Genomic DNA, 24,077 nt, shown 5'->3' on the forward strand with positions numbered 1-24,077 from the left:
GCAATAGTCAAAGTAATTATGTCTAAATGAGACCATAAATGATGTTGAAATATGTCCACAATGGCCACATCTGAACTAGTTTTTAAACTTGTACGAAGGTTCGATAAACGTCTAGATATCGGACGTGCAGAACACGTCAAAAAAAGACGTCATAAAAACTTTCATTCTGGCTCCTCAGTGGACGTCTTTTCAACGTTCAACTTTTGTGACAAAGACGTTGAAAAGACGTGTTTTGGACATCATTTTGCTTAGTGGGTATGATTGTGTTTGCTCATGTCTCATTCATGTCTATTTTTTTTTAAATATAGATAAACTTATGTCCCTTTCACGCATATCCACTCTATTTTGTGAGGCAATAAGCTATTTTATAGCCGTTATAGGCAAATGGTTAAAAGAACAACAAAGTGCAGTAAATGGTCAAACTAGTCACGCTGTGTTAAGATAAAATGCCATGATATCGCATACAGTTTGATTCTGTCCCCCGCATTTTTTTTTGACCCAGCACCAATATTTCTGCCCGTGTTCTCTGATTTGTTACTTAGACTTAGTGATGTAGTACTCGAGTCCGGTCTCGGACTTGAGACCGGTCTCGAGACCGATTTCTGCTTTCTCGGACTCGTCTCGGACTTGTTCCTTCAAAGACTCGGTCTTGACTCGGACTCGACCCTTCAAAGACTCGGTCTTGACTCGGACTCGACATAGGCGGTCTCGTCCCCATCACTAGTCCACTAGAATACATACCACTAGAAAATTAGTCCATATTAAGATGTTAAGACTGCTCCTCTAAACAATTCCCAATCTAGCTTAGTATGTAGGCCTAACTGTTGATTATTAACTGGGGTGATATTAAATCATGAATATGAAAACTGACTTGTCTTGGTCTCGACTCCTAAAGACTCGGCCTCGACTCGGACTTGCTTCCTCAAAGACTCGGTCTTGACTCGGACTCGACTGTATTTGAAAACCAACGGTGTAAGGACCATCCATTGGCCCAACGACGGAATCCAACGGCCTGGCGAAGGTTTAAAGCGTGTATGCCTTTTCAGCGCTCCAGTGAAGTTCACTTAATTTATTGGAACTTAGTTTTAGTATTACTTCAGCTCTACTCTTAATCTGACTCCAATTTCAAATGATAATCAAATTTAGATTGTATTTCTGATTAGAAAATAATCATAAACATTGATTATGAATTAATTTAGATCTTTGATAATTCTGATTATCCCATACTTTCAATTATTCGTTCATTACGGACCTAGTGTCGCTTTGAGACGTCACGTCGCGACTGCGCGCTCACGATCACAAACTAGCCAGTCCTGAAATAGTCAGAGGGTGCAGTGCAAGTATTTTACCCTATGCAGTCGCGCACTACAGACCCATAGGCGTAATTTTTTATAATATTTGCAGCGTACAACATGCTAAGTCAGGGAACAGTCAGAAATCAGGAGGTTTTCCTAAGATGTGCCCCATGGTCCATTCAAAGTGCCTCCAGTTTGATCTATTCTGGACAAAGTTTTGCGGAAACACCAGACTACACATTAATCTACTGGAAATAATGATTTCAGAAGAATTCAGAATAAATCAAGGTTATCATTTATTTGTCAGGTAAAAATATATCATGCCAATTACAGAAGTAAATTATTAAAAGCCAATTCAAAAAATATATGACATCATTTACTCAAAGATGACTCTAAAAGTAAGTAATGTTTTCCTGACAGAGACACACAGTAATGTGTCAGGGCTTTCCAACAGGAAAATACTGACATGCATTACTGTGTGGGAGATTCTCCTGGTAAAAGATTCCCAAAGGTTTCTCTGTTCCCTCACCTTAAATACCAGATCAGAACAGAAGGGGGTTAAACAAATGTTGTTTAGAGTTGTTTGGGCCAATCCATGTACCCCAGGGGGGTAGCACCTGGTTTCAGGAGATGTAAAGAGATATCAGCCAGAAAGGAGATACAGGATTCTCCAAGTTCCCAATCTTTTTCATTAAACCAATGACTGCAATGAAATTAAGACCATTTTACCAATCGCACTGTGCCCTTTAAAATGACACCAAACATGAAAAGGAAAACCAACATATTCACAAGATACATCATATGTGATATATAGACATTCTTAATGTACTTTCAGTGCCTTGAGGAGGGAGAGGGGGAGGGAGAAGAGGAGGGAGAGGGGGAGGGAGAGGGTGATGCAGAGATAAGGAAGAAGGACAGTTTGGACAGGCGATGGCCTGTGCTCTGTCTTTGCTATCTTCTGTCCAGGGTGCATTTTACTGCTTTATTGCAGTATTTTGTTTTAACAGGAAAATCAGTTCTTACAACGGACTCGGTCTCGACTCGGTCTCGACCCTTCAAAGACTCGGTCTTGACTCGGACTCGGCATAGGCGGTCTCGTCTCCATCACTACTTAGACTTGAGTGAACTAACATTCAGCCAATCACAGGGCGAATCATCTCTTGGGCGTGTCTGCCATGAGCTTCAAATCTCTTGTTGGTCTTGCGAATTTTCGTTCGTTTAGTCACTTTGCTGTTTGGCCGTCTGGGGTAAAATGCACCCCAGAAAAAAGCAGAGGACGATTACATCCTTTTTTCAAACACACACTGTAAGTATAATGTATTACAGTATGTCGCGATGACATGAATCACGCGTAAAGTTTCCTTGTTATGATTTAACCTACTGTAATGCAGTAAGACGTGAGACAACAGAACCCGTATGGACCTCGTCACGTCGCACCGAATTGTGCCGAGTGTGTATTAAATGCTCTTCTACTTGTCGCTTTGGATAAAAGCGTCTGTTAAATGAGACATAATAGATTATTCCCTGCAGGCACACAATGTCATAAGACGTTGATATTTGGTTAAATTTCGGTTGCGACATCGGGTGACCAAAATTCAATGTAAATTCAACATCTAATGTCAATGTTAAATTTATGTCCAATACCGACGTCAGCTGACGTTGAGATTTAATTGTTTTTGCGTAAACAAAATCCAACGTTAAGTCAATGTCAAATTCACTTGACTTCAACCCGATTTTCATTTTCAACCAAAATGCAATGTCTGTCCGACGTCATGTCCAACGTCAACCTAACGTTATAGACGTCTGCTGGGTTGGGCTCTGCTTTCTTTTGTTGTCTACATGCTGCTCACATCCTTTCATCCTTTCACAATAAATTTGTTTTGTATACTCATTGAACTCATTGAATACATTTTTTTTGTCCAACTGTTAAGAAGTTAGATAAAAGTTAAAAGTTAAAGTTATTGTTCAAGTGTAGCTGAAATATTGTAAATATCATAACATATTTTATAAAAATAAAGTATAGATGTCGACAGTGGTCTGAAAGTCCCAGTCCTGCAGTATTTTTTTATTTTGAGTATGATTTCACAAAAATAGGTTGCTGTAAGCTATCATGGCATGTTCCCAAAATTGCCACTAGGGTGCTGTAAAATGCCAATTGCTATTCTATCTAGAATTTATTATTATGAACATCACCTTTGGGTCACATCACCATACACAGCTTTTTTATTTTTATATTTTATATTTTTATTCAGCGTCATTTCCACCTTGGCTGTAGTTAGGTTGAACTATGTACAACAAATATGAAAATAATGTATTTATGTTTATTACGAGTAAACAACATAATAAGTCCAAAAGTATAGGTAGCTAAGCCTGACATGAAGGTGTGCTAATATTGCAGAAAAACTGCTAAAATGTCATTTCCACCTTTGAGAAATTACACAGCAAAATCCCCAGAGTTAAATTAACTCTGTTCAGAGAACATTTGGTCCCTCTCTACAGAGAGTTAAAATAACTCTGAATCAGAGTTAAAGTTAATGAGATACTTAAGTGATTAATTAAGTGATGATTGGGCATTAATGATGAACACCTGCTGTTAACAAATTCTCAGCAGAGGAGGATTAAACAACTCCATAAACAGCATTACCAGCTTCACTTATTACTAACCAGGGGTGCGTTTCTCGAAAGCATAGTTGGCCAACTATGGTCGCAAGTTCATCGCAATGTCCATTGAACTCTATTGGTAACGACGGAACTTGCGACCATAGTTGGCCAACGATGCTTTCGGGAAACGCACCCCAGACTGACTTTATTTCTGTCAGACGTCTACAGAAGGTCTTATTGAGAATTAACAGAGGTTTAGATGTTGATGATTTATTGAAAATGTATGATCACCATAATAGTGATGAGTGTTTCCTTCAGTTGGGCAGTTTGACTCTTCTTGCAAGTATGTGGGTTTTTTGTAACAGCTTTTACCAAAACATGTAATTTGTTACAAAGAAAGCCAAAAACAAAGATAATCAGGTGATATAGTTTTTAACAGCAGATAGTAAAAAAATGCACTTATATCATCACTGTTCAAAAGTGGTCATTTGATGTTAATAGATTATATTCACTAACAATACTCTCTTGTCACAGATTTGACATTTGGAATTTTTTAAATACATAATAGGATTTTTTTTTTTTTTTTTTCTAAGACACACACATCAAGAATCAGCATATGAATCTCAACAATGGTGACATGCTTCATGCTGCAATGAATCCTGGGAGCCATGAGTTTTATACTATTGTGGCTCCCAGCATGCATTGCAGCATGAAGCATGTCACCATTGTTGAGATTCATATGCTGATTATTGATGTCTTTGTTTAAAAAAAAATTCCCCCATTATGTATTAAAAAAATTCAAAATGTCCAATCTGTGGCAAGAGAGTATTGTTAGTGAATATAAAACATCAAATGACCACTTTTGGACAGTGATGATATAAGTGCATCACTCTACCTTTTGTTGTTGAAAACTAGATCACCTGAACATCTTTGCAACAAATTACATGTTTTGGTAAAAGCTGTTACAAAACCCACAAACACTCATAAAAATAAGCTAGAGTCAAACTGCCCAACAAAAGCAAACACTCATCACGATAATGGTGATCATACATTTTCAATAAATCGTCAACATCTAAACCTCTGTTAATTCTCAATACAAACTTCTGTAGACGTCTGACAGAAATAAAGTCAGTCTGGTTAGTAATAAATAAAGCTGGTAATGCTGTTTATGGAGTTGTTGAATCCTCCTCTGCTGAGAACTTGTTAACAGCAGGTCTTCCCCTTGTGAAAAAAAAAAGCACTTTAGTGTACTTTTATAAAGTGTACTTATTATACAAATAATATACTTTAAATGTATACACTTAAGTGTAACTCAAATGCAATGTTTTCACCGGTCTGAATGCACATTAAGTATAATTGATTTGAAATATATCACATATTAAGTTGAAATAAAATGCAATAAGTTGTCATTAAGAGTGATTTTTTGGTACAACTTAAGTGGGACTTTAATACAACTTTATATTTACTTTCATAATTGCTTCTAGTGTCTTTAAAATTGATTTAAAGTGCACTTCTCAATGCACTGACAAGCAATTAATGTGAACTAAAATGTACTTTAATGTCAGTTAACAATACACTTAAATGTGAATTAATGTTTTCGACAAACGTATTGCATGTAATTGATTTCAAATGTATCACAGATTAAGCTCAAATTAAATGCAATTAGTTGAAATTAAGAGTGCTTTTTTGGAACAACTTAAGTGGGACTTTAATACATTTTTATTTGAACTTTGAAATATGATAAAAGTGTACTTCCAAATATACTGACAAGCAATTAATGTGGACTAAAATACTTTAATGTAATATACATGTACAGTATTATATAAATACATTTGTAATTTAAAAAATAAAGTTGCAATTTATTTCAAATTTGAATAAAAAAAAATCTTAACCTAGTTACAAACACAAATTCAATTTAAAACCCTCTACGTACATTTACTGACAAAATCTCTAAAATAAATACATAAAAACCTTTCTGTTGATGCACAAAAAAAACCCCAAAGAAACACTATGCATTAACAGTTACAACACCTTAAAGGGATAGTTCACTTCAAAATGAAAATCTCGTCATACTCGCCCTCAAGTTGTTTCAAACCTGTATGAATTTATTTCTTCTGCTGAACACAAAAGATGATATTTCGAAGAATGTCAGTAACCAACCATTTAACTGGTCCCATTAACTTCCATAATAGGGAAAAAAAAAAATATGGAAGTCAATGGGACCAGTTAACTGTTTGGTTACAGACATTTTTTTAAATATCTTCCTTGGTGTTCAGCAGAAGAAATAAATTCATACAGGTTTGAAACAACTTTTGAAGGCGAGTATGATGACAGAATTTTTATTTTAAAGTGAACTATCCCTTTAACTCATTTATAAAGAGTCTGGAGGACAATGATGCTTATTATGCACAATCATTTTCTCCCTCATACAAAGGTACCTAAACCTATCCATCACAGAAAACATTTAGCATTTTTACATTTTCAGAAAACATCATTCTGTATGGATTTATAAGATTGTTTGCATGTAATTTACTGGTATTGCTATACTTTTGAGGTAATTTGGTCCCCATAACCTAGGGATTACCAGTACAAGCATCATTTTAGAAGCAAACACACAGTACCTCAAACACACAACCCATGAATTAATACAAACAAAATGTGAAGAAAAGTATCATTCCATGTACAACACTAAGATTCAAACAGGTAATGCTTTACAAAAAGGTATTATTAGTTAACTACTTCAGTTAACATGAACTAAGAATGAATAATACTTTAAGCATTTATTAGTCTTAGTTAATGTTAATTTCAACATTTAATAATGCATTATTATATTCAAAAGTTGTGTATTAAAATTAGTTAATGCACTGTGAACTCACATGAACAATGACTATAAATTGTATTAACTAACTTTAAACTTTATTTTAATTAACTAATATTAACAAAGATTAATAAATACTGTAAAAAAAATTGTCAGATCATGTTGGCTAATACATAAACTAATATTAACATAGCACACTTTACATAGCACCAACATTAAACAGGACAAAATGCTTACTCCAGCATTACAGTGAATATAAGTGTCTAAAAACAAAACAAAAAAATGAAGAAAACCAAAGGCACAAAAACAAGAAAACCAAAATCATGTCATCAATTTTTTTGAAGTTGTTGGAAAGTGCTGTTTATGTCAATGTCCCAGAAGCTCTCCAGAGTAAATGTGAATGGAAATGTTCCAAAGAGGCAGAAAAAATACCTTGAAAAACAAACAAACAAAAAAACAGAAGGAAAACATTTGTTTATAAAACAGATCCAGTCCATTATTATATTTAGCTCAGATGAATGAAATTGATAGATATACAGTTGTGCTTTAAAGTTTATATACACCTTGCAGTATCTGCAAAATGTTAATTTTAGCAATAAGAGAGATCACAAAAATGTGTTCTCTTTTTATTTAGTACTACCCTGATGAAGTAGTTTATTCTGTAAAGCGTACATAAACTTTTGACTGCTAACTGTTGATGAACGTGTGATGAATCAGTCATCAGGGTCACATCGTAGTGCTGGGCAAGGCTCCTATTTCCCACAAACACCAGGATTCCACTGACCACGCCATCTTCACTGACACTGGGCTTAAAGTGATTAAAAGTAGAGAACATTTGTATTGCTACTTTACAGGGAATTAAACATAACTTATCAATTACACAAATATAGATAAATGACCCATGCAAACCCAAGACCCATGCAAATTGAGAAAGGTAATCTTGAATTTTAAGCTTGCCGCACATAGCTAGTTATCTTCATGAAGGATGTTCCTGTAGGCTATTTACCACAGCAATGCTGCAGCCTTCTTCATTTTTACCTGTAAAATACATGGTTATAGGGGCATATGTAAATGCACAGGTGGAAAAGATTCAAAGCATCAAAGCTATAAGGATAGTTAGTGACTTGATAGTAGTGTTTTAGCTTGATCAAGGTGTGATGTCTTGGCAATACATTTTGTACAGACTCTTGTACATCTAACTTACTCAAATGAGTCAAAGGAATATTTTATGCATTTAACAATTATGTTGACTTAACATGTTATGCTGCATAAGATCCTTATAAACATATGTAAACCATACATATTTAACATTCATTTTTCTTTCTGCAGCGGCAGGAAATAACACAGTAACGTTATTACATCAGCTGAATGTATGTCTGAAACATTTGCCTGAGAAAGTGCATCCAATCTTTATATGTATACTACATAACTTAATAAACCATACACAATTTTAAAGTAAATTCATAATGAACACTATAACCTTGTAAATGGAGTCAAGTTGAATCGAATTAAACGCATTTCACAATCACCTCGTGTTACAGCGTTCACAAAATGGCGGACAGTCTGCATATCAACATATTCACAACCCCGAACGTCATTAATCGAAATATCTGCGGCATATACATTTGCATTACAGATCTCGTGTGCATATGTAACAATAATACCTGCAAAATAACAGGAAAAATTGATGAGACAGGAGCCACTGTGTCACGTCGCACCAAATCCTTAGCAGAGAGCAGATGTAAGGGCGCAGGCGCACACAGCTCCTAACAGCGCATTTTTCAAACTCTAGTGAAGTAGTGCATCATGACGTAGTATTTCCGGCGCATGCGCATTAAACAACATGTTCGTATATTTCCGTCTATGTATATTTCATGCATGGTTAAATGTTATTTCCATAGACAGTATATAAAGGGTTATTTATTTCAGCTTTTCTGTTTAAGTTGAAGTTGTTCTAACTCAATTGTGTTGTTAGACTCTAGCCTAAATTGACAAAACTTGACTCTTTCACCTAACTAAAAATCAATATTTTTGTTCAGTGTAGTGTAGTCTGATTACAATTAAATGTGTGTTTAATTGACTAAGAACAACATAATGATATTGAAAGTATTCTGTTCACAGTTGTAAAGTACAACACATTACTATTATGCTAAGACTCCTCTCATAAATTACATTTTATTGTCAAATATTATGTATAAAACAGACAAAAATGTCAACAATATGATTTGTACAAGCAAATGTATTGGAAAAATACATTTCAAGTGCATTAATGCACAAGTATATATTATAGACTAAACATATTTAAAATACATTTACAAATTATTTTTGGACAACACACCTGAGATGTAATTAAAATAAATTATTTTCCATGGTTTCCATTAAAGTTCTTATTTTATTTAGTATATTAGTCAATACATCAAAATAAATTTCCTTTAATAACTTAGAACTTTAACTTTAATAACTTTAAAACACTATAAAATCATAATTATTTAAAATGTTTGTTTAAGTAAAACTTAAGTAGACATTATTAAAAAGTGCATTTTTTAAAACATGCACTTAAGTGTGTTTAGAAATATTATCATGAAAGTGTACTTTCTTTAAATAAAATTAATTAGACATTATTACAATGTGCATTTTTAAAAAGTACACTTAAGTGTGTTTAGAAATATTGTGATGAAAGTGTACTTTCCTTAAAGGCACAATATGTAACTTTTTTGCTTTAAAAATAGCAAAAATCACTATATCTATGTTATATATTTTTTTTAGTTGTTTACTTACATTATCCCGACTGTTTCCAACAACTTTCAAGCCAGGAGAAATTTGTAATTTAATTCGAGAAACGTCCCGTTTCTTTATTTCCGTTTTGTCGCAGTCAATGGCGTCATATCCGCGTTGTCCCTGGTTTCCGCTTGTACTGCCATGGTAACCAGAGCTATGAACTAGAGTAGAGCCCTCTGATAGTAACCAAGACGACAGACGTGGACCACTGTAGTTCGCAATGTCTATCTGCATGCTGTTGTTGTTTCGTTCAAACATTATGGACCATGGCAAGCAGACTTTGGATAAAAAAGGAGAACTAAAACGAAAATCAATATCAGCGCGGTGTTTTCGAGATGCCGAGAGCTCCCATATATAAACGAGAGCTCCACGTCCGAGACTTCGACCGCTCCTACATGTACTTTATTAAACAGGTGAGCACATTTACATAAAACTAATCAATGTTATATAGTTCAACAATGATAAAATGTCAGAATATGATCTGTATGTTATTCTCATGTTGATCTAGCTTACTGCTAGTCTCATACAGACAAACTAACACATACATTTCAACACATTCAAATGCAGTTTAGTGTGATAGTGTAATGTTAGACCAAGTGAAACAGCACTGCGTTACCTCACAAGTTTAATTTGTCTAATAAACTGACCTGTGAGTAGTAATTCTGCGTGTAGTTCGGTAGAATGAAATGTCCATATTCCTTTTATATCCGCGGGACTCGCGTTGCTTGTGGAGCTGATAGCTGTCTCTTAGCAATCCCGAACTGCTTCATATCACAGTCATGATAAAAACATTGATGTATTCAGTCATCCATAAACATTATTAGATCGGTCGGCTTGACGTTGACGACAAGATCCATAATTCTTAGCAAATGTTGAGTCATCAAACTACGCCTTTGTTATTGTAAATAGGTTAGCGACCCCTAGTGGAGAAAAAATTCCATACTGTACGTTTAAGTAAAACTTAATTAGATATTATTAACCCCGTCTGATTGGTCGTGGCGGTGGTGTTGCAGCGGTCTATAGAGATATTCTCAATGTTACTCAGAAAACGGGTTATAAGTTTATTTCGTTTGAAATACTTGTACTAAATGTTACGCTCTTAGATGTTAGAAAAAAATCCATATTATCTCTAGCCTTGGCTACCATATATAGACCGCCTGGGCCTTACGCTGATTTCCTAAAAGAGTTTGCAGATTTTCTCTCAGATCTATTGGTCAATGTAGATAAAGCATTAATTGTTGGAGATTTTAACATACACGTAGATAATTCAAATGATGCGTTAGGGGCTGCGTTTATAGATTTATTAAATTCCTTTGGGGTCAAGCAAAACGTCACCGGACCAACTCATCGTCTTAATCACACACTCGATTTAATTATATCATATGGAACCGATCCAACCGATATAGATATCATTCCACAAAGTGATGATGTCACTGACCATTACTTGGTAACTTGCATATTACGTACTGCTGTAATATGTCATGCTGTGCCGCGTTTTCGACCAGGCAGAACAATCCTTCCATCCACCATAGATAATTTCTCAAATTGCTTATCTAATCTGTCTCAGCTGCTGCCTGAACCCAAACAAACAGATGAACTAGAAGAACTAACTAGCACTATGAGCACCATTCTCTCTAGAACATTGGATGTTGTTGCACCCATTAGATTAAAAAAGGTCAGAGAGAAAATTAAAGCACCATGGTACAATAATACTATGCATGTTCTAAAGAGAGAAACCCGTAATTTAGAGCGTAAATGGAAACAAACTAATTTAGAGGTCTTTAGAATCGCGTGGAAAGACAGTATGTCACGTTATAAAAAGGCCCTAAAAGCGGCCAGGGCTGAGCACCTCCGCAAACTAATAGAAAACAACCAAAACAATCCTAGGTTTTTATTTAACACCGTGGCTAGACTAACAAATAAACAGACGTCACCCGAACAAAATATCCCGTTACAGTTTAGTATTAATGCTTTCATGAACTTCTTCACTGAGAAAATAGAAAACATCAGAACCACAATTGTAAACGTTCAATCCTCAATCGCACCTTATAATTCAGCCTCAATTATCCCCCCGCAAGAACAATTACAGTGCTTTACAACTATAGAACAAAAAGAGTTAAATAAACTTATCACTTCATCTAAAACAACAACATGTTTATTAGATCCTATACCAACTAAACTACTGAAGGAAGTGTTACCTGTAGTGGAAGAGCCTCTCCTCAATATTATTAACTCATCTTTATCTTTAGGTCATGTTCCAAGAACATTTAAACTGGCAGTTATAAAACCTCTCATTAAGAAAACACAATTAGACCCGCATAATCTAGCAAATTATAGACCCATTTCAAATCTTCCTTTTATGTCTAAAATACTAGAAAAAGTTGTGTCCACTCAACTGGGCTCTTTCTTGCAAGAAAATGATATCTATGAAAAGTTTCAGTCAGGATTCAGGCCGCATCATAGCACTGAATCTGTGCTTGTTAAAATCACAAATGATTTACTCTTAGCTTCTGACCAAGGCTGTATCTCAATACTAGTTTTACTTGATCTAAGTGCTGCGTTCGATACTATAGATCACACAATACTCTTAGATCGACTACAAAATTATACTGGTGTTCAAGGACAAGCATTAAGCTGGTTTAGATCATACTTATCTGACCGCTACCATTTTGTCTATTTAAATGGAGAAAAATCGATCATAACTCCAGTAAACTATGGAGTGCCACAGGGATCTGTGTTAGGCCCTCTATTATTCTCAATATATATGATACCACTTGGAAATATTATAAGGAAACATGGAATTAGTTTCCATTGTTATGCTGATGACACTCAAATATATATTTCATCACGGCCGGATGAAAACGCTAAATTATCCAAATTGACAGAGTGTGTTAAAGATATAAAAGATTGGATGACGCGTAATTTTCTTTTATTAAATCCAGACAAGACAGAGGTAATACTTATCGGTTCAAAAAACCGCCCACAGAACCTCTCACAATACAACTTTGACATCGTAGGATGTCCTGTTACTTTATCCTCTACAGTAAAAGACCTGGGTGTTATACTCGATTGTAACCTGTCTTTTGAAAATCATATTTCGTATGTTACAAAAACAGCCTTTTTCCACCTTAGAAACATTGCTAAGCTACGTAATATGCTATCAGTTTCTGATGCAGAAAAGTTAGTTCATGCATTCATGACCTCGAGACTAGATTACTGTAATGCTTTATTAGCCGGTTGTCCTGCATCCTCAATAAACAAGCTACAGTTAGTCCAAAATGCAGCTGCTAGAGTTCTTACTAGATCAAGAAAATATGATCATATAACACCGATTTTATCATCACTACATTGGCTACCTATAAAGTTCCGTATTAATTATAAGGTATTGCTACTGACTTATAAAGCCCTAAACGGCTTAGCTCCGGTCTATTTAACGGATCTTCTATCACCCTATAATCCATCGCGCTCTTTAAGATCAATAAATTCAAGGCTTTTGGTCATACCTAGGATATCCAGATCAACCAAAGGAGGGAGAGCATTTTCACATTTGGCTCCAAAACTCTGGACTAGCCTTCCTGATACTGTTCGTTCCTCGGACTCACTCTCCCAGTTTAAAACTAGATTAAAGACGCATCTTTTCAGCCAGGCATTCATATAATATTGTTAATCTCACAGTTTCAAACTACAATCCGGCCTCTAGTTCATAAATGCCAGAGGAGAACTGGCCCCCGACTGAGCCTGGGTTCTCCCAAGGTTTTTTTTTTTCTCCATTAGGTCACCTGATGGAGTTTTAGGACACCATTAGGTCACTTGATGGAGTTTTTTCGGTTCCTTGCCACTGTTGCCTTTGGCTTGCTCAGTTGGGGATATTTTGGGGATATTTAATTTTATTCTATCAATCAATAAATTCCACTAGAAACAAACTTTGTTGTATTATTTTATTTTAATACTGTGAAGCTGCTTTGATACAATCTGTATTGTGAAAAGCGCTATACAAATATACTTGATTTGATTTGATATTATTACAAAGTGCATTTTTAAAAAGTACACTTAAGTGTGTTTAGAAATATTGTGAGGAAAATGTACTTTCTTCAAGTAAAACTTAATTAGACATTATTACAAAGTGCATTTTTAAAAAGTACACTTGTGTGTTTAGAAATATTGTGAAGAAAGTGTACTTTCTTCAAGTAAAACTTAATTAGACATTATTACAAAGTGCATTTTTAAAAAGTACACTTAAGTGTATTTATAAATATTGTCATGAAAGTGTACTTACTTTAAGTTAAGCTTAATTAGATATTATTACAAAGTGCATTTGTAAAAAGTGCACTTAAGTGTGTTAAGAAGTATTGTCATTAAAGTGTATTCCATTTAAGTACACTTAAGTGGTCTTTAATTTTAATTATATTATATTATCTGCAAGTGCACTTTTTAAAAAGTATACTTTTATTATTTTAAGCACACAAAAAGTACGCTTTCAATACAATTAAGTACACTTCTTTTTCACAAGGGAAGGCATGAGAGTCGGCTGTTTTTGTCAATTTTAAGTTTTAATTTAAAATGTTTGCGATTTTAATATAAGTACATGGTTAAATATTTGACCACTTGCTTGAGCAACTTAATATAAGTAGAAGTAATGCATGGAATAATAGCCCTACGTTGTTTAAATTGTGTTTAAACGTGCATACGTCCATTAAAGAGTATATATGTGTACAAAGAGAATCGCAATGCTGCCAAAACTTTTTTTTTAAATAAAAGTTGCTGCATAACTTCTGGATTTGAAATAAAAATAGTAAGTATGTGTTTGTGGTACAGCCACGGATCAGTTATTCACTGCAAAAGCAGCAAAGCACTATAGCTCGTGCTGCTCCTGTGCTGCATACGCACCGCAACACGCACCGCATACACACTGCAAACGGAATATGTGTGAAACTGGCGTCAGAGTGAATCTCTTTACTGAAGGAGACAGTAGCATCACTGAGATACAGCAGAATACAGGGGCTCATCAGAGGGGACTGTGGGTAATTGGACTGTTGAGTAAAGTGGATTCTGTGAATCAGAGGGGATTGTGGGTAACTGGACTGACGAGTAAAGTGGATTCTGTGAATCAGAGGGGATTGTGGGTAACTGGACTGTCGAATAGAGGAGTTGATGTAGAATCTGAGTTTTGAACCTGTAAGAGAAGCAAAATCCCCCAAACATGAAGTCTCAGTTTAAAGGTACAGCAAACATGCTTATCTGACATCATGAAGTAGATCAGTTCTGAAACTCACCATTTCATGATCTCCGGTCTCTCTTCTGTCTGATGATGAAATGATGCCTGTGTGAACAAGAGCCACATCTCAGACTGAGAAAATGAGAGATAATTTAACTGTGTGTGTATTTCAGAACAGCAGAGGGCGACACACTCAGATTTACTAAATGTGCAGTGTTGTGTGTGTGTGTGTGTGTGTCTCACCATGTTTACAGCTGTATTTTATTTTGAGCAACATGAGCACTAAACACACAGCCAGCAGGATCAAACCCACAGAAACCACAACTATCACAGAGGAAACTGAAATCACACAAAGGGATTTTCACAGATAAACAAGGTGAGAATGTTACGTTCAACTACATTCTTACACATGCTGTACTTTAAATGCTTGTTTATATCATGAGATAACTTTGAACTCAAAATGCGAAACGGATATACCAGAATTATCCTGGGATGTTTCTCTTTCAGGGTCATGTGACGTTGTTTCTAAAAATACACAACCATCTTTATCTTTATATCATATGATCACTTTCAACTCAAACTGAGCAACGGATCTGCTGGATCTTACCAGACTTTCCTTCATCCTGGGATGTCGTTGTTTCTGAAAATACACAACCATAGAGTGTTTTGGTTAAACCAAATAGAGGAACAGGATCTGTCAAAAAAAATCACACAAAGGGATTTTCACGGAGAAACAAGGTGAGACTTAGGGCTGTGACGGTGGCAGTTTTTTACCAACGCGGTGGTAATGAACCAACTACCGGCGGTGTTGCGGTGGTTGGGGGGTTGTTTTGAAATAAATAAAAAAAAACAAAGAAACAACACACTAAAGCCTGTAAAGCATTGAAATAAATATCCGTAAATACTGGTAACTTACATATAATAAAGTTGAATCTATTTAAAAAAAAAAAAAAACTTTCGTTTAATATTTCCACACAAAGACGCGTGATATAGCCTACCGCTCTGCACTTTGAGAGGGATGTGGGACACGAGCAGGAAAGAGACCATCGATCTCTTTTCTGATATCTTCATGTTTTTTACTTGTAAAAGGTATGAAGAATTTTATCTTCCACAAGGGCAATGCATTTAGGCTATGTTTGCGCGCTGCCAGAGAAACTAAAATCACCCGTGCGTGTGAAACGCGCTTTACAAATGAACTTGACGCACCTTACCAATTACCATATGTCTAATAACAAGCACAAACTGTGTTAAAAAGAATTTGACGTACAAGTAAAAATGTAGGCTATCTATCCTACAGCGTTTTTCTACTTTACCACAGTAAAGAATACGAAAATAATAGACCTAATTAAAAGCGAACAAAGGAAGAAACGTTTATAATCTCCTTTGGAAATGGGTGAGACGCGAGTGAAGATATGGGAAAAGAAACAAGAGATTCCGTGGAGGGATGAGTCACGATTTTTGAATAGTCGATTAGTTGATTTAATTATAGAATATCTAATATGTTGTGCGATTATTCTCTAAAATAAAATCTCCATGTTCTGGTGCTGATGCAGTGGTGACGCGTTCATGTAACCAGAGGGTGACGCTGCCAATAATGCACATAAGTAACAGCTGTCACAAAGAACGGGCAAAAGTAATGATTAGGAATGTGTCAAATATAGCAAGGAGACATTTGAATTGTTTATTAATAAAGTGTTTTTTTTATGTGTCAGTGTCGGGCTGCAAAGATGAAGTTGACGATGCTGACTCGTCATCTTCACAGTGAACGCGCCTATAGAGAGAAATGCACAGTTCATACGGAATACATAAGCATATGCTAGTCGGTTTATTTTCGTTTTGAATTGTTTTTTTTAAAAAGTAGACAGTTCAAGCTTTCTATATGGAATAACTGATGGAATATTTTTAAATTCGCTGATAATCAGGTGATCATATTGCAAACCAGAATTCAAAGCCGACAAAGTTTAAATTTATGGGGGGGGGGCGAACCACCGCCAGTACTACTCAGCCACCACGGTGGCGCGGTTGTCAAGTTTACCGGCACAGCCCTAGTGAGACTATGACATCATGTATGAGTATTCTTACACATGCTGTACATCCATCACTCATCTTTATATCATAAGATCACTTTCAACTCAAACTGAGCAATAGATCTGCTGGATCTTACCAGACTTTCCTTCATCCTGGGATGTCGTTGTTTCTGAAAATACACAACCAGTGTTTTGGTTAAACCAAATAGAGAAACAGGATCTGTCAAAAAAAATCTCACAAAGGGATTTTCACAGAGAGACAAGGTGAGACTATAACATCATGTATGAGTATTCTTACACATGCTGTACATCCATCACTCATCTTTATATCATATGATCACTTTCAACTCAAACTGAGCAACGGATCTGTTGGATCTTACCAGACTTTTCTTTATCCAGGGATGTTTCACTTTCAGGGTCAGATGACGTTGTTTCTGTAAATACACAACCATCTTTATCTTTATATCATATGATCACTTTCAACTCAAACTGAGCAATGGATCTGCTGGATCTTACCAGACTTTCCTTCATCCTGGGATGTCGTTGTTTCTGAAAATACACAACCATAGAGTGTTTTGGTTAAACCAAATAGAGAAACGCCTCGGTTACGACTGTAACCTCGGTTCCCTGAAGAGGGAACGAGCGTTGCGTCGAGAATGACGCTATGGGGAACGCTTTGCGTGATGACGTCTTGAAGCACATGTAAAATCAGTCCAATGGTGTGGCGGAACGTCAGAGGCGGGTGACGTCACGTACCAGGAAGCTATAAAAGCCGGCCTGAAACAGAAAACGAAAGCTTCGTATAGTCTGAAGTCGGGCTGACAGGCATGAAGGAGATATGGCAGGGCGACGCAACGCTCGTTCCCTCTTCAGGGAACCGAGGTTACAGTCGTAACCGAGGCGTTCCCTTTCAAGGGAACTCGCGTTGCGTCGAGAATGACGCTATGGGGAACGTCTATACCAACGCCTCCATAGCTACAAGTGTCTGTCCCGTGTGAAATCTGGTGAGCAGCACTAGGAAGACAAAACATGAGACCCTGGAGCAGAGTCTAGATCCAGAGAGTAGAACCTGACGAAAGTGTGCGGTGAGGACCAGCCTGCCGCATCACAGACGTCCTGTAACGATACTCCTGATATAAGGGCCTTAGAGGCCGCCATACTCCTTGTAGAATGGGACCGGACAGCCATAGGAGAAGGCTGCCCAGCCGCCTCATAAGCAAGTGAGATAGCCTCGACCACCCACTTGCTCATCCTCTGCTTAGACACTGGACCTCCCTTGTTAGGAGACCCAAAGCACACAAATAATTGATCACTTTTACGCCACAGGGCAGCTCTGTGGACATAAGCGTCTAACGCCCGAACTGGGCAAAGCAAATTATTAGCCTCCTGGTCCGCATTCTGAAAAGGAGGAGGACAAAAGGCCTGCAGAACAATAGGTCTGACCACATTAGTGGGGACCTTGGGGATATAACCCGGTCTCGGATGTAGAAAAGCTTTCACCATACCCGGAGCAAACTCTAAGCATGACGGAGCAACCGACAATGCTTGCAGATCCCCTATTCTCTTGAGAGAATAAATAGCAAGAAGGAAAAGAGCTTTCAGAGTTAGAAACTTCTCAGGAACCTCCTCAATGGGCTCAAAGGGGGCCAGGGACAAGCCTTGTAATGCAATGGACAAGTCCCATGGTGGCACCCTAGAGCGAACTGCAGGCCTCAGCCTCCAAGTGCCACGAAGGAAACGAGATACCAAAGGGTCTTTCCCCACAGACATTCCACCCAAAGGAATGTGGTAAGCAACTATGGCCGCCACATAAACCTTTAAGGTGGACGGGGTCAGACCTGCAGTGAACCGGTCCTGCAGGAACTCCAGAACTGTACCAATTGGGCAGTTGACTGGATCCAACCGACGGTCACTACACCAAGAAGTGAAGACTCTCCACTTCAGGGCATAAAGTTTCCTCGTGGAGGGAGCTCTGGACTGTAGAATGGTCTCCACAACCTCAGTTGAGAGACCTGACTCTATGAGCTGGGCCCCCTCAGAGGCCAAGCCCACAGGTTCCACAGTTCTGGGCGGGGGTGAAATATCGAGCCCTCCGCCTGGGACAGAAGGTCCCTCCTGACGGGTAGCTCCAGAGGAGGCCCGTCGAGGAGCGACACAAGATCGGGAAACCATACTCTGCCCGGCCAGCGCGGGGCTATAAGAAGCAGGCAAACCCGGTCCCAGCGAACTCTCTCCAGAACTCCCGGGAGCAGAGCAACTGGGGGAAAAGCGTACAGACGTAGCCTCGGCCACGTCTGCACCATAGCATCCAGTCCCAGAGGAGCTGGGAGTGGAGGGAGAACCAAAGTGGACAGTGAGACGTCTCTCGAAACGCAAACAGATCCACTTGAGCTTGGCCAAACTCCCTCCATATCAGCTCCACCACCTCGGGGTGGAGCCTCCATTCCCCGGGCCTCGGCCCCTGTCTCGACAGAGTGTCTGCTCCTATATTCTGGACCCCGGGGATGTAAGCTGCCCTGAGTGACAGTAACTTCCCCTGGGACCACAAGAGGATATGGCGTGCCAAGTTGGATAACGGGCGCGAGCGCAAACCCCCTTGGTGGTTGATATAGGCGACTACCGACGTGTTGTCCGTGTGTACTAACACATGGTGTCCCCTGAGATCTGTGATAAAGCTCCTCAGAGCCCGGAAGACAGCTAACATCTCTAGGCGATTGATATGCCAGGAACGATGATGGTCTTCCCACAGACCTTGAGATGAGCGACCCTCCAGGATCGCTCCCCAACCCGTGAGGGAAGCATCCGTCGTTAGCAGTTTGCGACGACAAGGAGCTCCCAACACTGGGCCCTGGGACAGGAACCAAGGTTTCTTCCACATAACCAGGGCACGTAAGCATCGCCGCGTGACCTTGATTGTGCGAAATGGGTTGCCCCTCGGGGAAAACCCCCTGGTCCTGAGCCACCACTGCAGGGGCCTCATGTGCAGCAGTCCAAAAGGTATCACGTTGGAAGCTGCTGCCATGAGACCCAACAGTCTCTGGAACTGTTTGACAGTGAGTAGCTGGCCTAGCTTTACACTTTTCACAGCTGCAAGGATGGACTCTATACGTGGCGGTGACAGGCGCGCCTGCATCGACACTGAGTCCCAAACCACGCCTAAAAAAGTGGTCCTCTGGAGTGGAGAAAGCACACTCTTCTTGGCGTTCAGCCGTAACCCCAGCTCTTTCATGTGGGCGAGAACAACATCTCGATGTTGAACCGCCAACTGATGCGACTGAGCTAAAATCAACCAATCGTCGATGTAGTTCATGATGCGAATACCCTGGAGGCGCAGCGGCGCCAGAGCTGCATCCATGCATTTGGTGAAAGTGCGGGGTGATAAAGCTAGGCCGAATGGAAGAACACGATATTGGTATGCTTTGCCCCCGAAAGCAAACCTCAGGAACTTCCAATGACACGGACGGATGGAAATATGGAAATATGCGTCCTTGAGATCTATCGTGACAAACCAGTCCTCGGACCTGATCTGTGGCACGATCTGTCTCAATGTTAACATTTTGAACTTGAGCTGCATGACTGAATCGTTCAGAACTCGAAGATCTAAAATGGGACGCAATCCCCCGTCCTTTTTCGGAACAATGAAGTACCGGCTGTAAAACCCGGTTTCCCTGTCGGAGGGAGGTACATATTCTATGGCCCCTTTCTCTAACAGAGTGTTCACTTCCTGTTCCATGACCAGAACCTGCTCGGGGCCCACCACTGTGGGCAGGACCCCCATAAACCGAGGTGGGCGTTTTTTGAATTGTATCTGATACCCTTTTTCCATGGTCTGCAGGACCCAATGAGAAACATTTGACAGTAGCTTCCACGCTGTCAAAGATTCTACTAGAGGTACCAGCCTCTCGAGACTGGTTTCTGGATTTTGTTGTTGTTGAGCAGTCAATTCGTCGCCCTGTAACGGCGCACCGGCAGGGAACGATCGAACAGACTGCTCTAACACCCCTCTTCGGAGGGGGCGGGCATCCCGAGGCCACTACGTTTCCGGGTGGTCCTTGAGATATGTGCTCGCCGGAGACCGCTGCGCCCTGTAACACCGGAGGCGGCAGGGTTAGCAGAACGGTCCCCTGAGGGTACCGAAGAGAGACGGGCACCGTAAAAAGAGGTGTTAACCGCTCTGCTTCGGGGGGGACTACCCTCATTAGTCCTGAGCCCTCGGACGTCAGGATTTCTTCCCAGCAGCCTTCTTGGCGGTAATAACGGTCCGCAGATCCGCTTTACCCCTCGAGGACTGCTGGGTTTGAGCGCGCCCTCCGTGTCCCCGAGATTTTTGTGGGGGAGCACGGGAGGACACGCTCTGTTTCTGAGTGGCACGGTGCTCAGCGCTCTTTCTAGAGGAGTGAGGCTGCTCCCGCTCAGCAGCCTCATAGAAAGAACGGCGGGGGAGAAGTTTCTGGAGAGCAGCAGCTTGCTTAGCGGCTTCTTGTGATTTTGCTACCGCAACACTAACTGCATCACCAAACAGACCAACAGTGGAGACCGGAGCATCTAAGAGAACATGCTTTTCTTTATCCTTGATATCACTTAGATTGAGCCACAGATGCCTCTCAGTGGCCACCAGGGCTGCCATAGACCGCCCGATAGATTTAGCGGTCTCCTTGGTGGCCCTGAGAGACAAATCTGTGGCTCTGCGAAGTTCGGCCACAGTGTCAGGTCCAATTCCCCCGCCCTCCTCCAAATCCCCCAATAATTCAGCCTGATAGGCTTGTAAAATGGACATCGTATGCAGACACGCTGCAGCTTGACCAGCGGCTGCATACGACTTATGAACCAGGGAAGATGTTACTTTAACTGGCTTAGAGGGAAGTGTAGGAGCTTTCAGAGAAGATGCCGTTGCTGGAGAGAGATAGCCCGCAAGCGTCTCTTCCACCTTCGGCATCTCCCCATAACCATACTCTTTATATTTAGATATTGAGGAGTAGTGAGATGTTTGTGGTGTATAAACTCTGTGAGACACTGGTTTCGCCCACGATCTCGACACCTCGGTGTGGAGATCGGGGAAAAACGGCAGGCTCCTGCGCTGGGGCTGCGCACGAGATGGCAGGAAGCGTTCGTCGAGCTTACTTTTCGAACGAACGTCCTGCCTATCTTCTGGCCACTCAATAGACAGTCTGTCAACAGCTCTAGTAATGACATCGAGCAGTTCCTCAAACGCATGAGACTGAGGTGGCGAATCCTCAGACTCAGCTTCAATACTCACAACATCCAACTCCTCAGAGCTGGATAGTTGCAGTACTGGTACCTCTATCGGGGGGGAAGAAACCGCAGCGCGTGCTTCCACACCCTGATGAGAGGCACTGGATCTGTCAGAAGGAGGCTGAGATAAGGCAGAGCCCGTCTCAACATCCACTGACAGATCCATTTGCGAACCCCAGGTCTGAGATCGCCGCCGAGCCTCAGCCGCGGCGGGACCCGAGCCCTGGGGAACGTGGTCGGGATTGAACCGAGCCAAGCGGGATCGGAGCGTACGCAATGGAAGCGCACAGCAATGCACACAGTCACCACCCTCGAGTGCTGACTGGGCATGCTCCTCTCCCAAACAAACAACACAAAGAGTGTGAGTATCACCTCCCGTAATATAACGCGGGCAAGGATGAACACACACTCTAAACTGCTGCTTGCTCGCCATACTGAATATATATATATATAGACAGACAACACCAAATAACAAGGACAGATTTCAACACAGAGCGCGACTGAAGACTCAGAAAGCTTTCGTTTTCTGTTTCAGGCCGGCTTTTATAGCTTCCTGGTACGTGACGTCACCCGCCTCTGACGTTCCGCCACACCATTGGACTGATTTTACATGTGCTTCAAGACGTCATCACGCAAAGCGTTCCCCATATCGTCATTCTCGACGCAACGCGAGTTCCCTTGAAAGGGAACAGGATTTGTCAAAAAAAATCTCACAAAGGGATTTTCACAGAGAGACAAGGTGAGACTATAACATCATGTATGAGTATTCTTACACATGCTGTACATCCATCACTCATCTTTATATCATATGATCACTTTCAACTCAAACTGAGCAACGGATCTGTTGGATCTTACCAGACTTTTCTTTATCCAGGGATGTTTCTCTTTCAGGGTCAGGTGACGTTGTTTCTGTAAATACACAACCATCTTTATCTTTATATCATATGATCACTTTCAACTCAAACTGAGCAATGGATCTGCTGGATCTTACCAGACTTTCCTTCATCCTGGGATGTCGTTGTTTCTGAAAATACACAACCATAGAGTGTTTTGGTTAAGCCAAATAGAGAAACAGGATTTGTCAAAAAAAATCTCACAAAGGGATTTTCACAGAGAGACAAGGTGAGACTATAACATCATGTATGAGTATTCTTACACATGCTGTACATCCATCACTCATCTTTATATCATATGATCACTTTCAACTCAAACTGAGCAACAGATCTGTTGGATCTTACCAGACTTTTCTTTATCCAGGGATGTTTCTCTTTCAGGGTCAGGTGACGTTGTTTCTGTAAATACACAACCATCTTTATCTTTATATCATATGATCACTTTCAACTCAAACTGAGCAATGGATCTGCTGGATCTTACCAGACTTTCCTTCATCCTGGGATGTCGTTGTTTCTGAAAATACACAACCATAGAGTGTTTTGGTTAAACCAAATAGAGAAACAGGATCTGTCAAAAAAAATCTCACAAAGGGATTTTCACAGAGAGACAAGGTGAGACTATAACATCATGTATGAGTATTCTTACACATGCTGTACATCCATCACTCATCTTTATATCATATGATCACTTTCAACTCAAACTGAGCAACGGATCTGTTGGATCTTACCAGACTTTTCTTTATCCAGGGATGTTTCTCTTTCAGGGTCAGGTGACGTTGTTTCTGTAAATACACAACCATCTTTATCTTTATATCATATGATCACTTTCAACTCAAACTGAGCAATGGATCTGCTGGATCTTACCAGACTTTCCTTCATCCTGGGATGTCGTTGTTTCTGAAAATACACAATCATAGAGCGCTAATGGTCAAATTTATTAGAGGAACAAATTCAGTCATCATTTACTCAGATCATCTGTGGAACACAAATCTGATTGTTTGAAGAATATTTTCTGTACATTGAAAGCAGACAGGAACTAGTCAAGCTCCCAAAAGGACAAAAAAAGCCATAAAAGTGCCCACATGACGTGTCAAGTCACATTTATTTATATAGGCTAGTGCTTTATACAATCTCGACTGTTTTTTAAATTAGCTTCACACTTATAAACAGGAAAATAACAGTGTTAATGTTGCAAAG

The 24,077-nt window shown here is 39.6% G+C and overlaps 1 protein-coding gene across 1 annotated transcript in view; it reads right to left on the reverse strand.

Moving 5' to 3' along the window:
• LOC311077566 (uncharacterized protein) overlaps window positions 1–24,077 on the reverse strand; it is a 578,304-nt gene that overhangs the window by 543,787 nt on the left and 10,440 nt on the right. The window contains exons 8-15 of the mRNA XM_084106093.1: window positions 23,745–23,777; window positions 23,609–23,662; window positions 23,362–23,394; window positions 23,226–23,279; window positions 22,979–23,011; window positions 22,843–22,896; window positions 17,251–17,283; window positions 17,115–17,168 (exon numbers count right to left, since the gene is read on the reverse strand). Coding sequence (XP_083962219.1) covers window positions 17,115–17,168; window positions 17,251–17,283; window positions 22,843–22,896; window positions 22,979–23,011; window positions 23,226–23,279; window positions 23,362–23,394; window positions 23,609–23,662; window positions 23,745–23,777 — 348 coding nt within the window. The remainder of the gene's footprint in view (window positions 1–17,114; window positions 17,169–17,250; window positions 17,284–22,842; window positions 22,897–22,978; window positions 23,012–23,225; window positions 23,280–23,361; window positions 23,395–23,608; window positions 23,663–23,744; window positions 23,778–24,077) is intronic.

The sequence above is a fragment of the Abramis brama genome (assembly GCF_963993115.1).
Source record: "Abramis brama genome assembly, chromosome: 2".
Lineage (NCBI taxonomy): Eukaryota > Metazoa > Chordata > Actinopteri > Cypriniformes > Leuciscidae > Abramis > Abramis brama.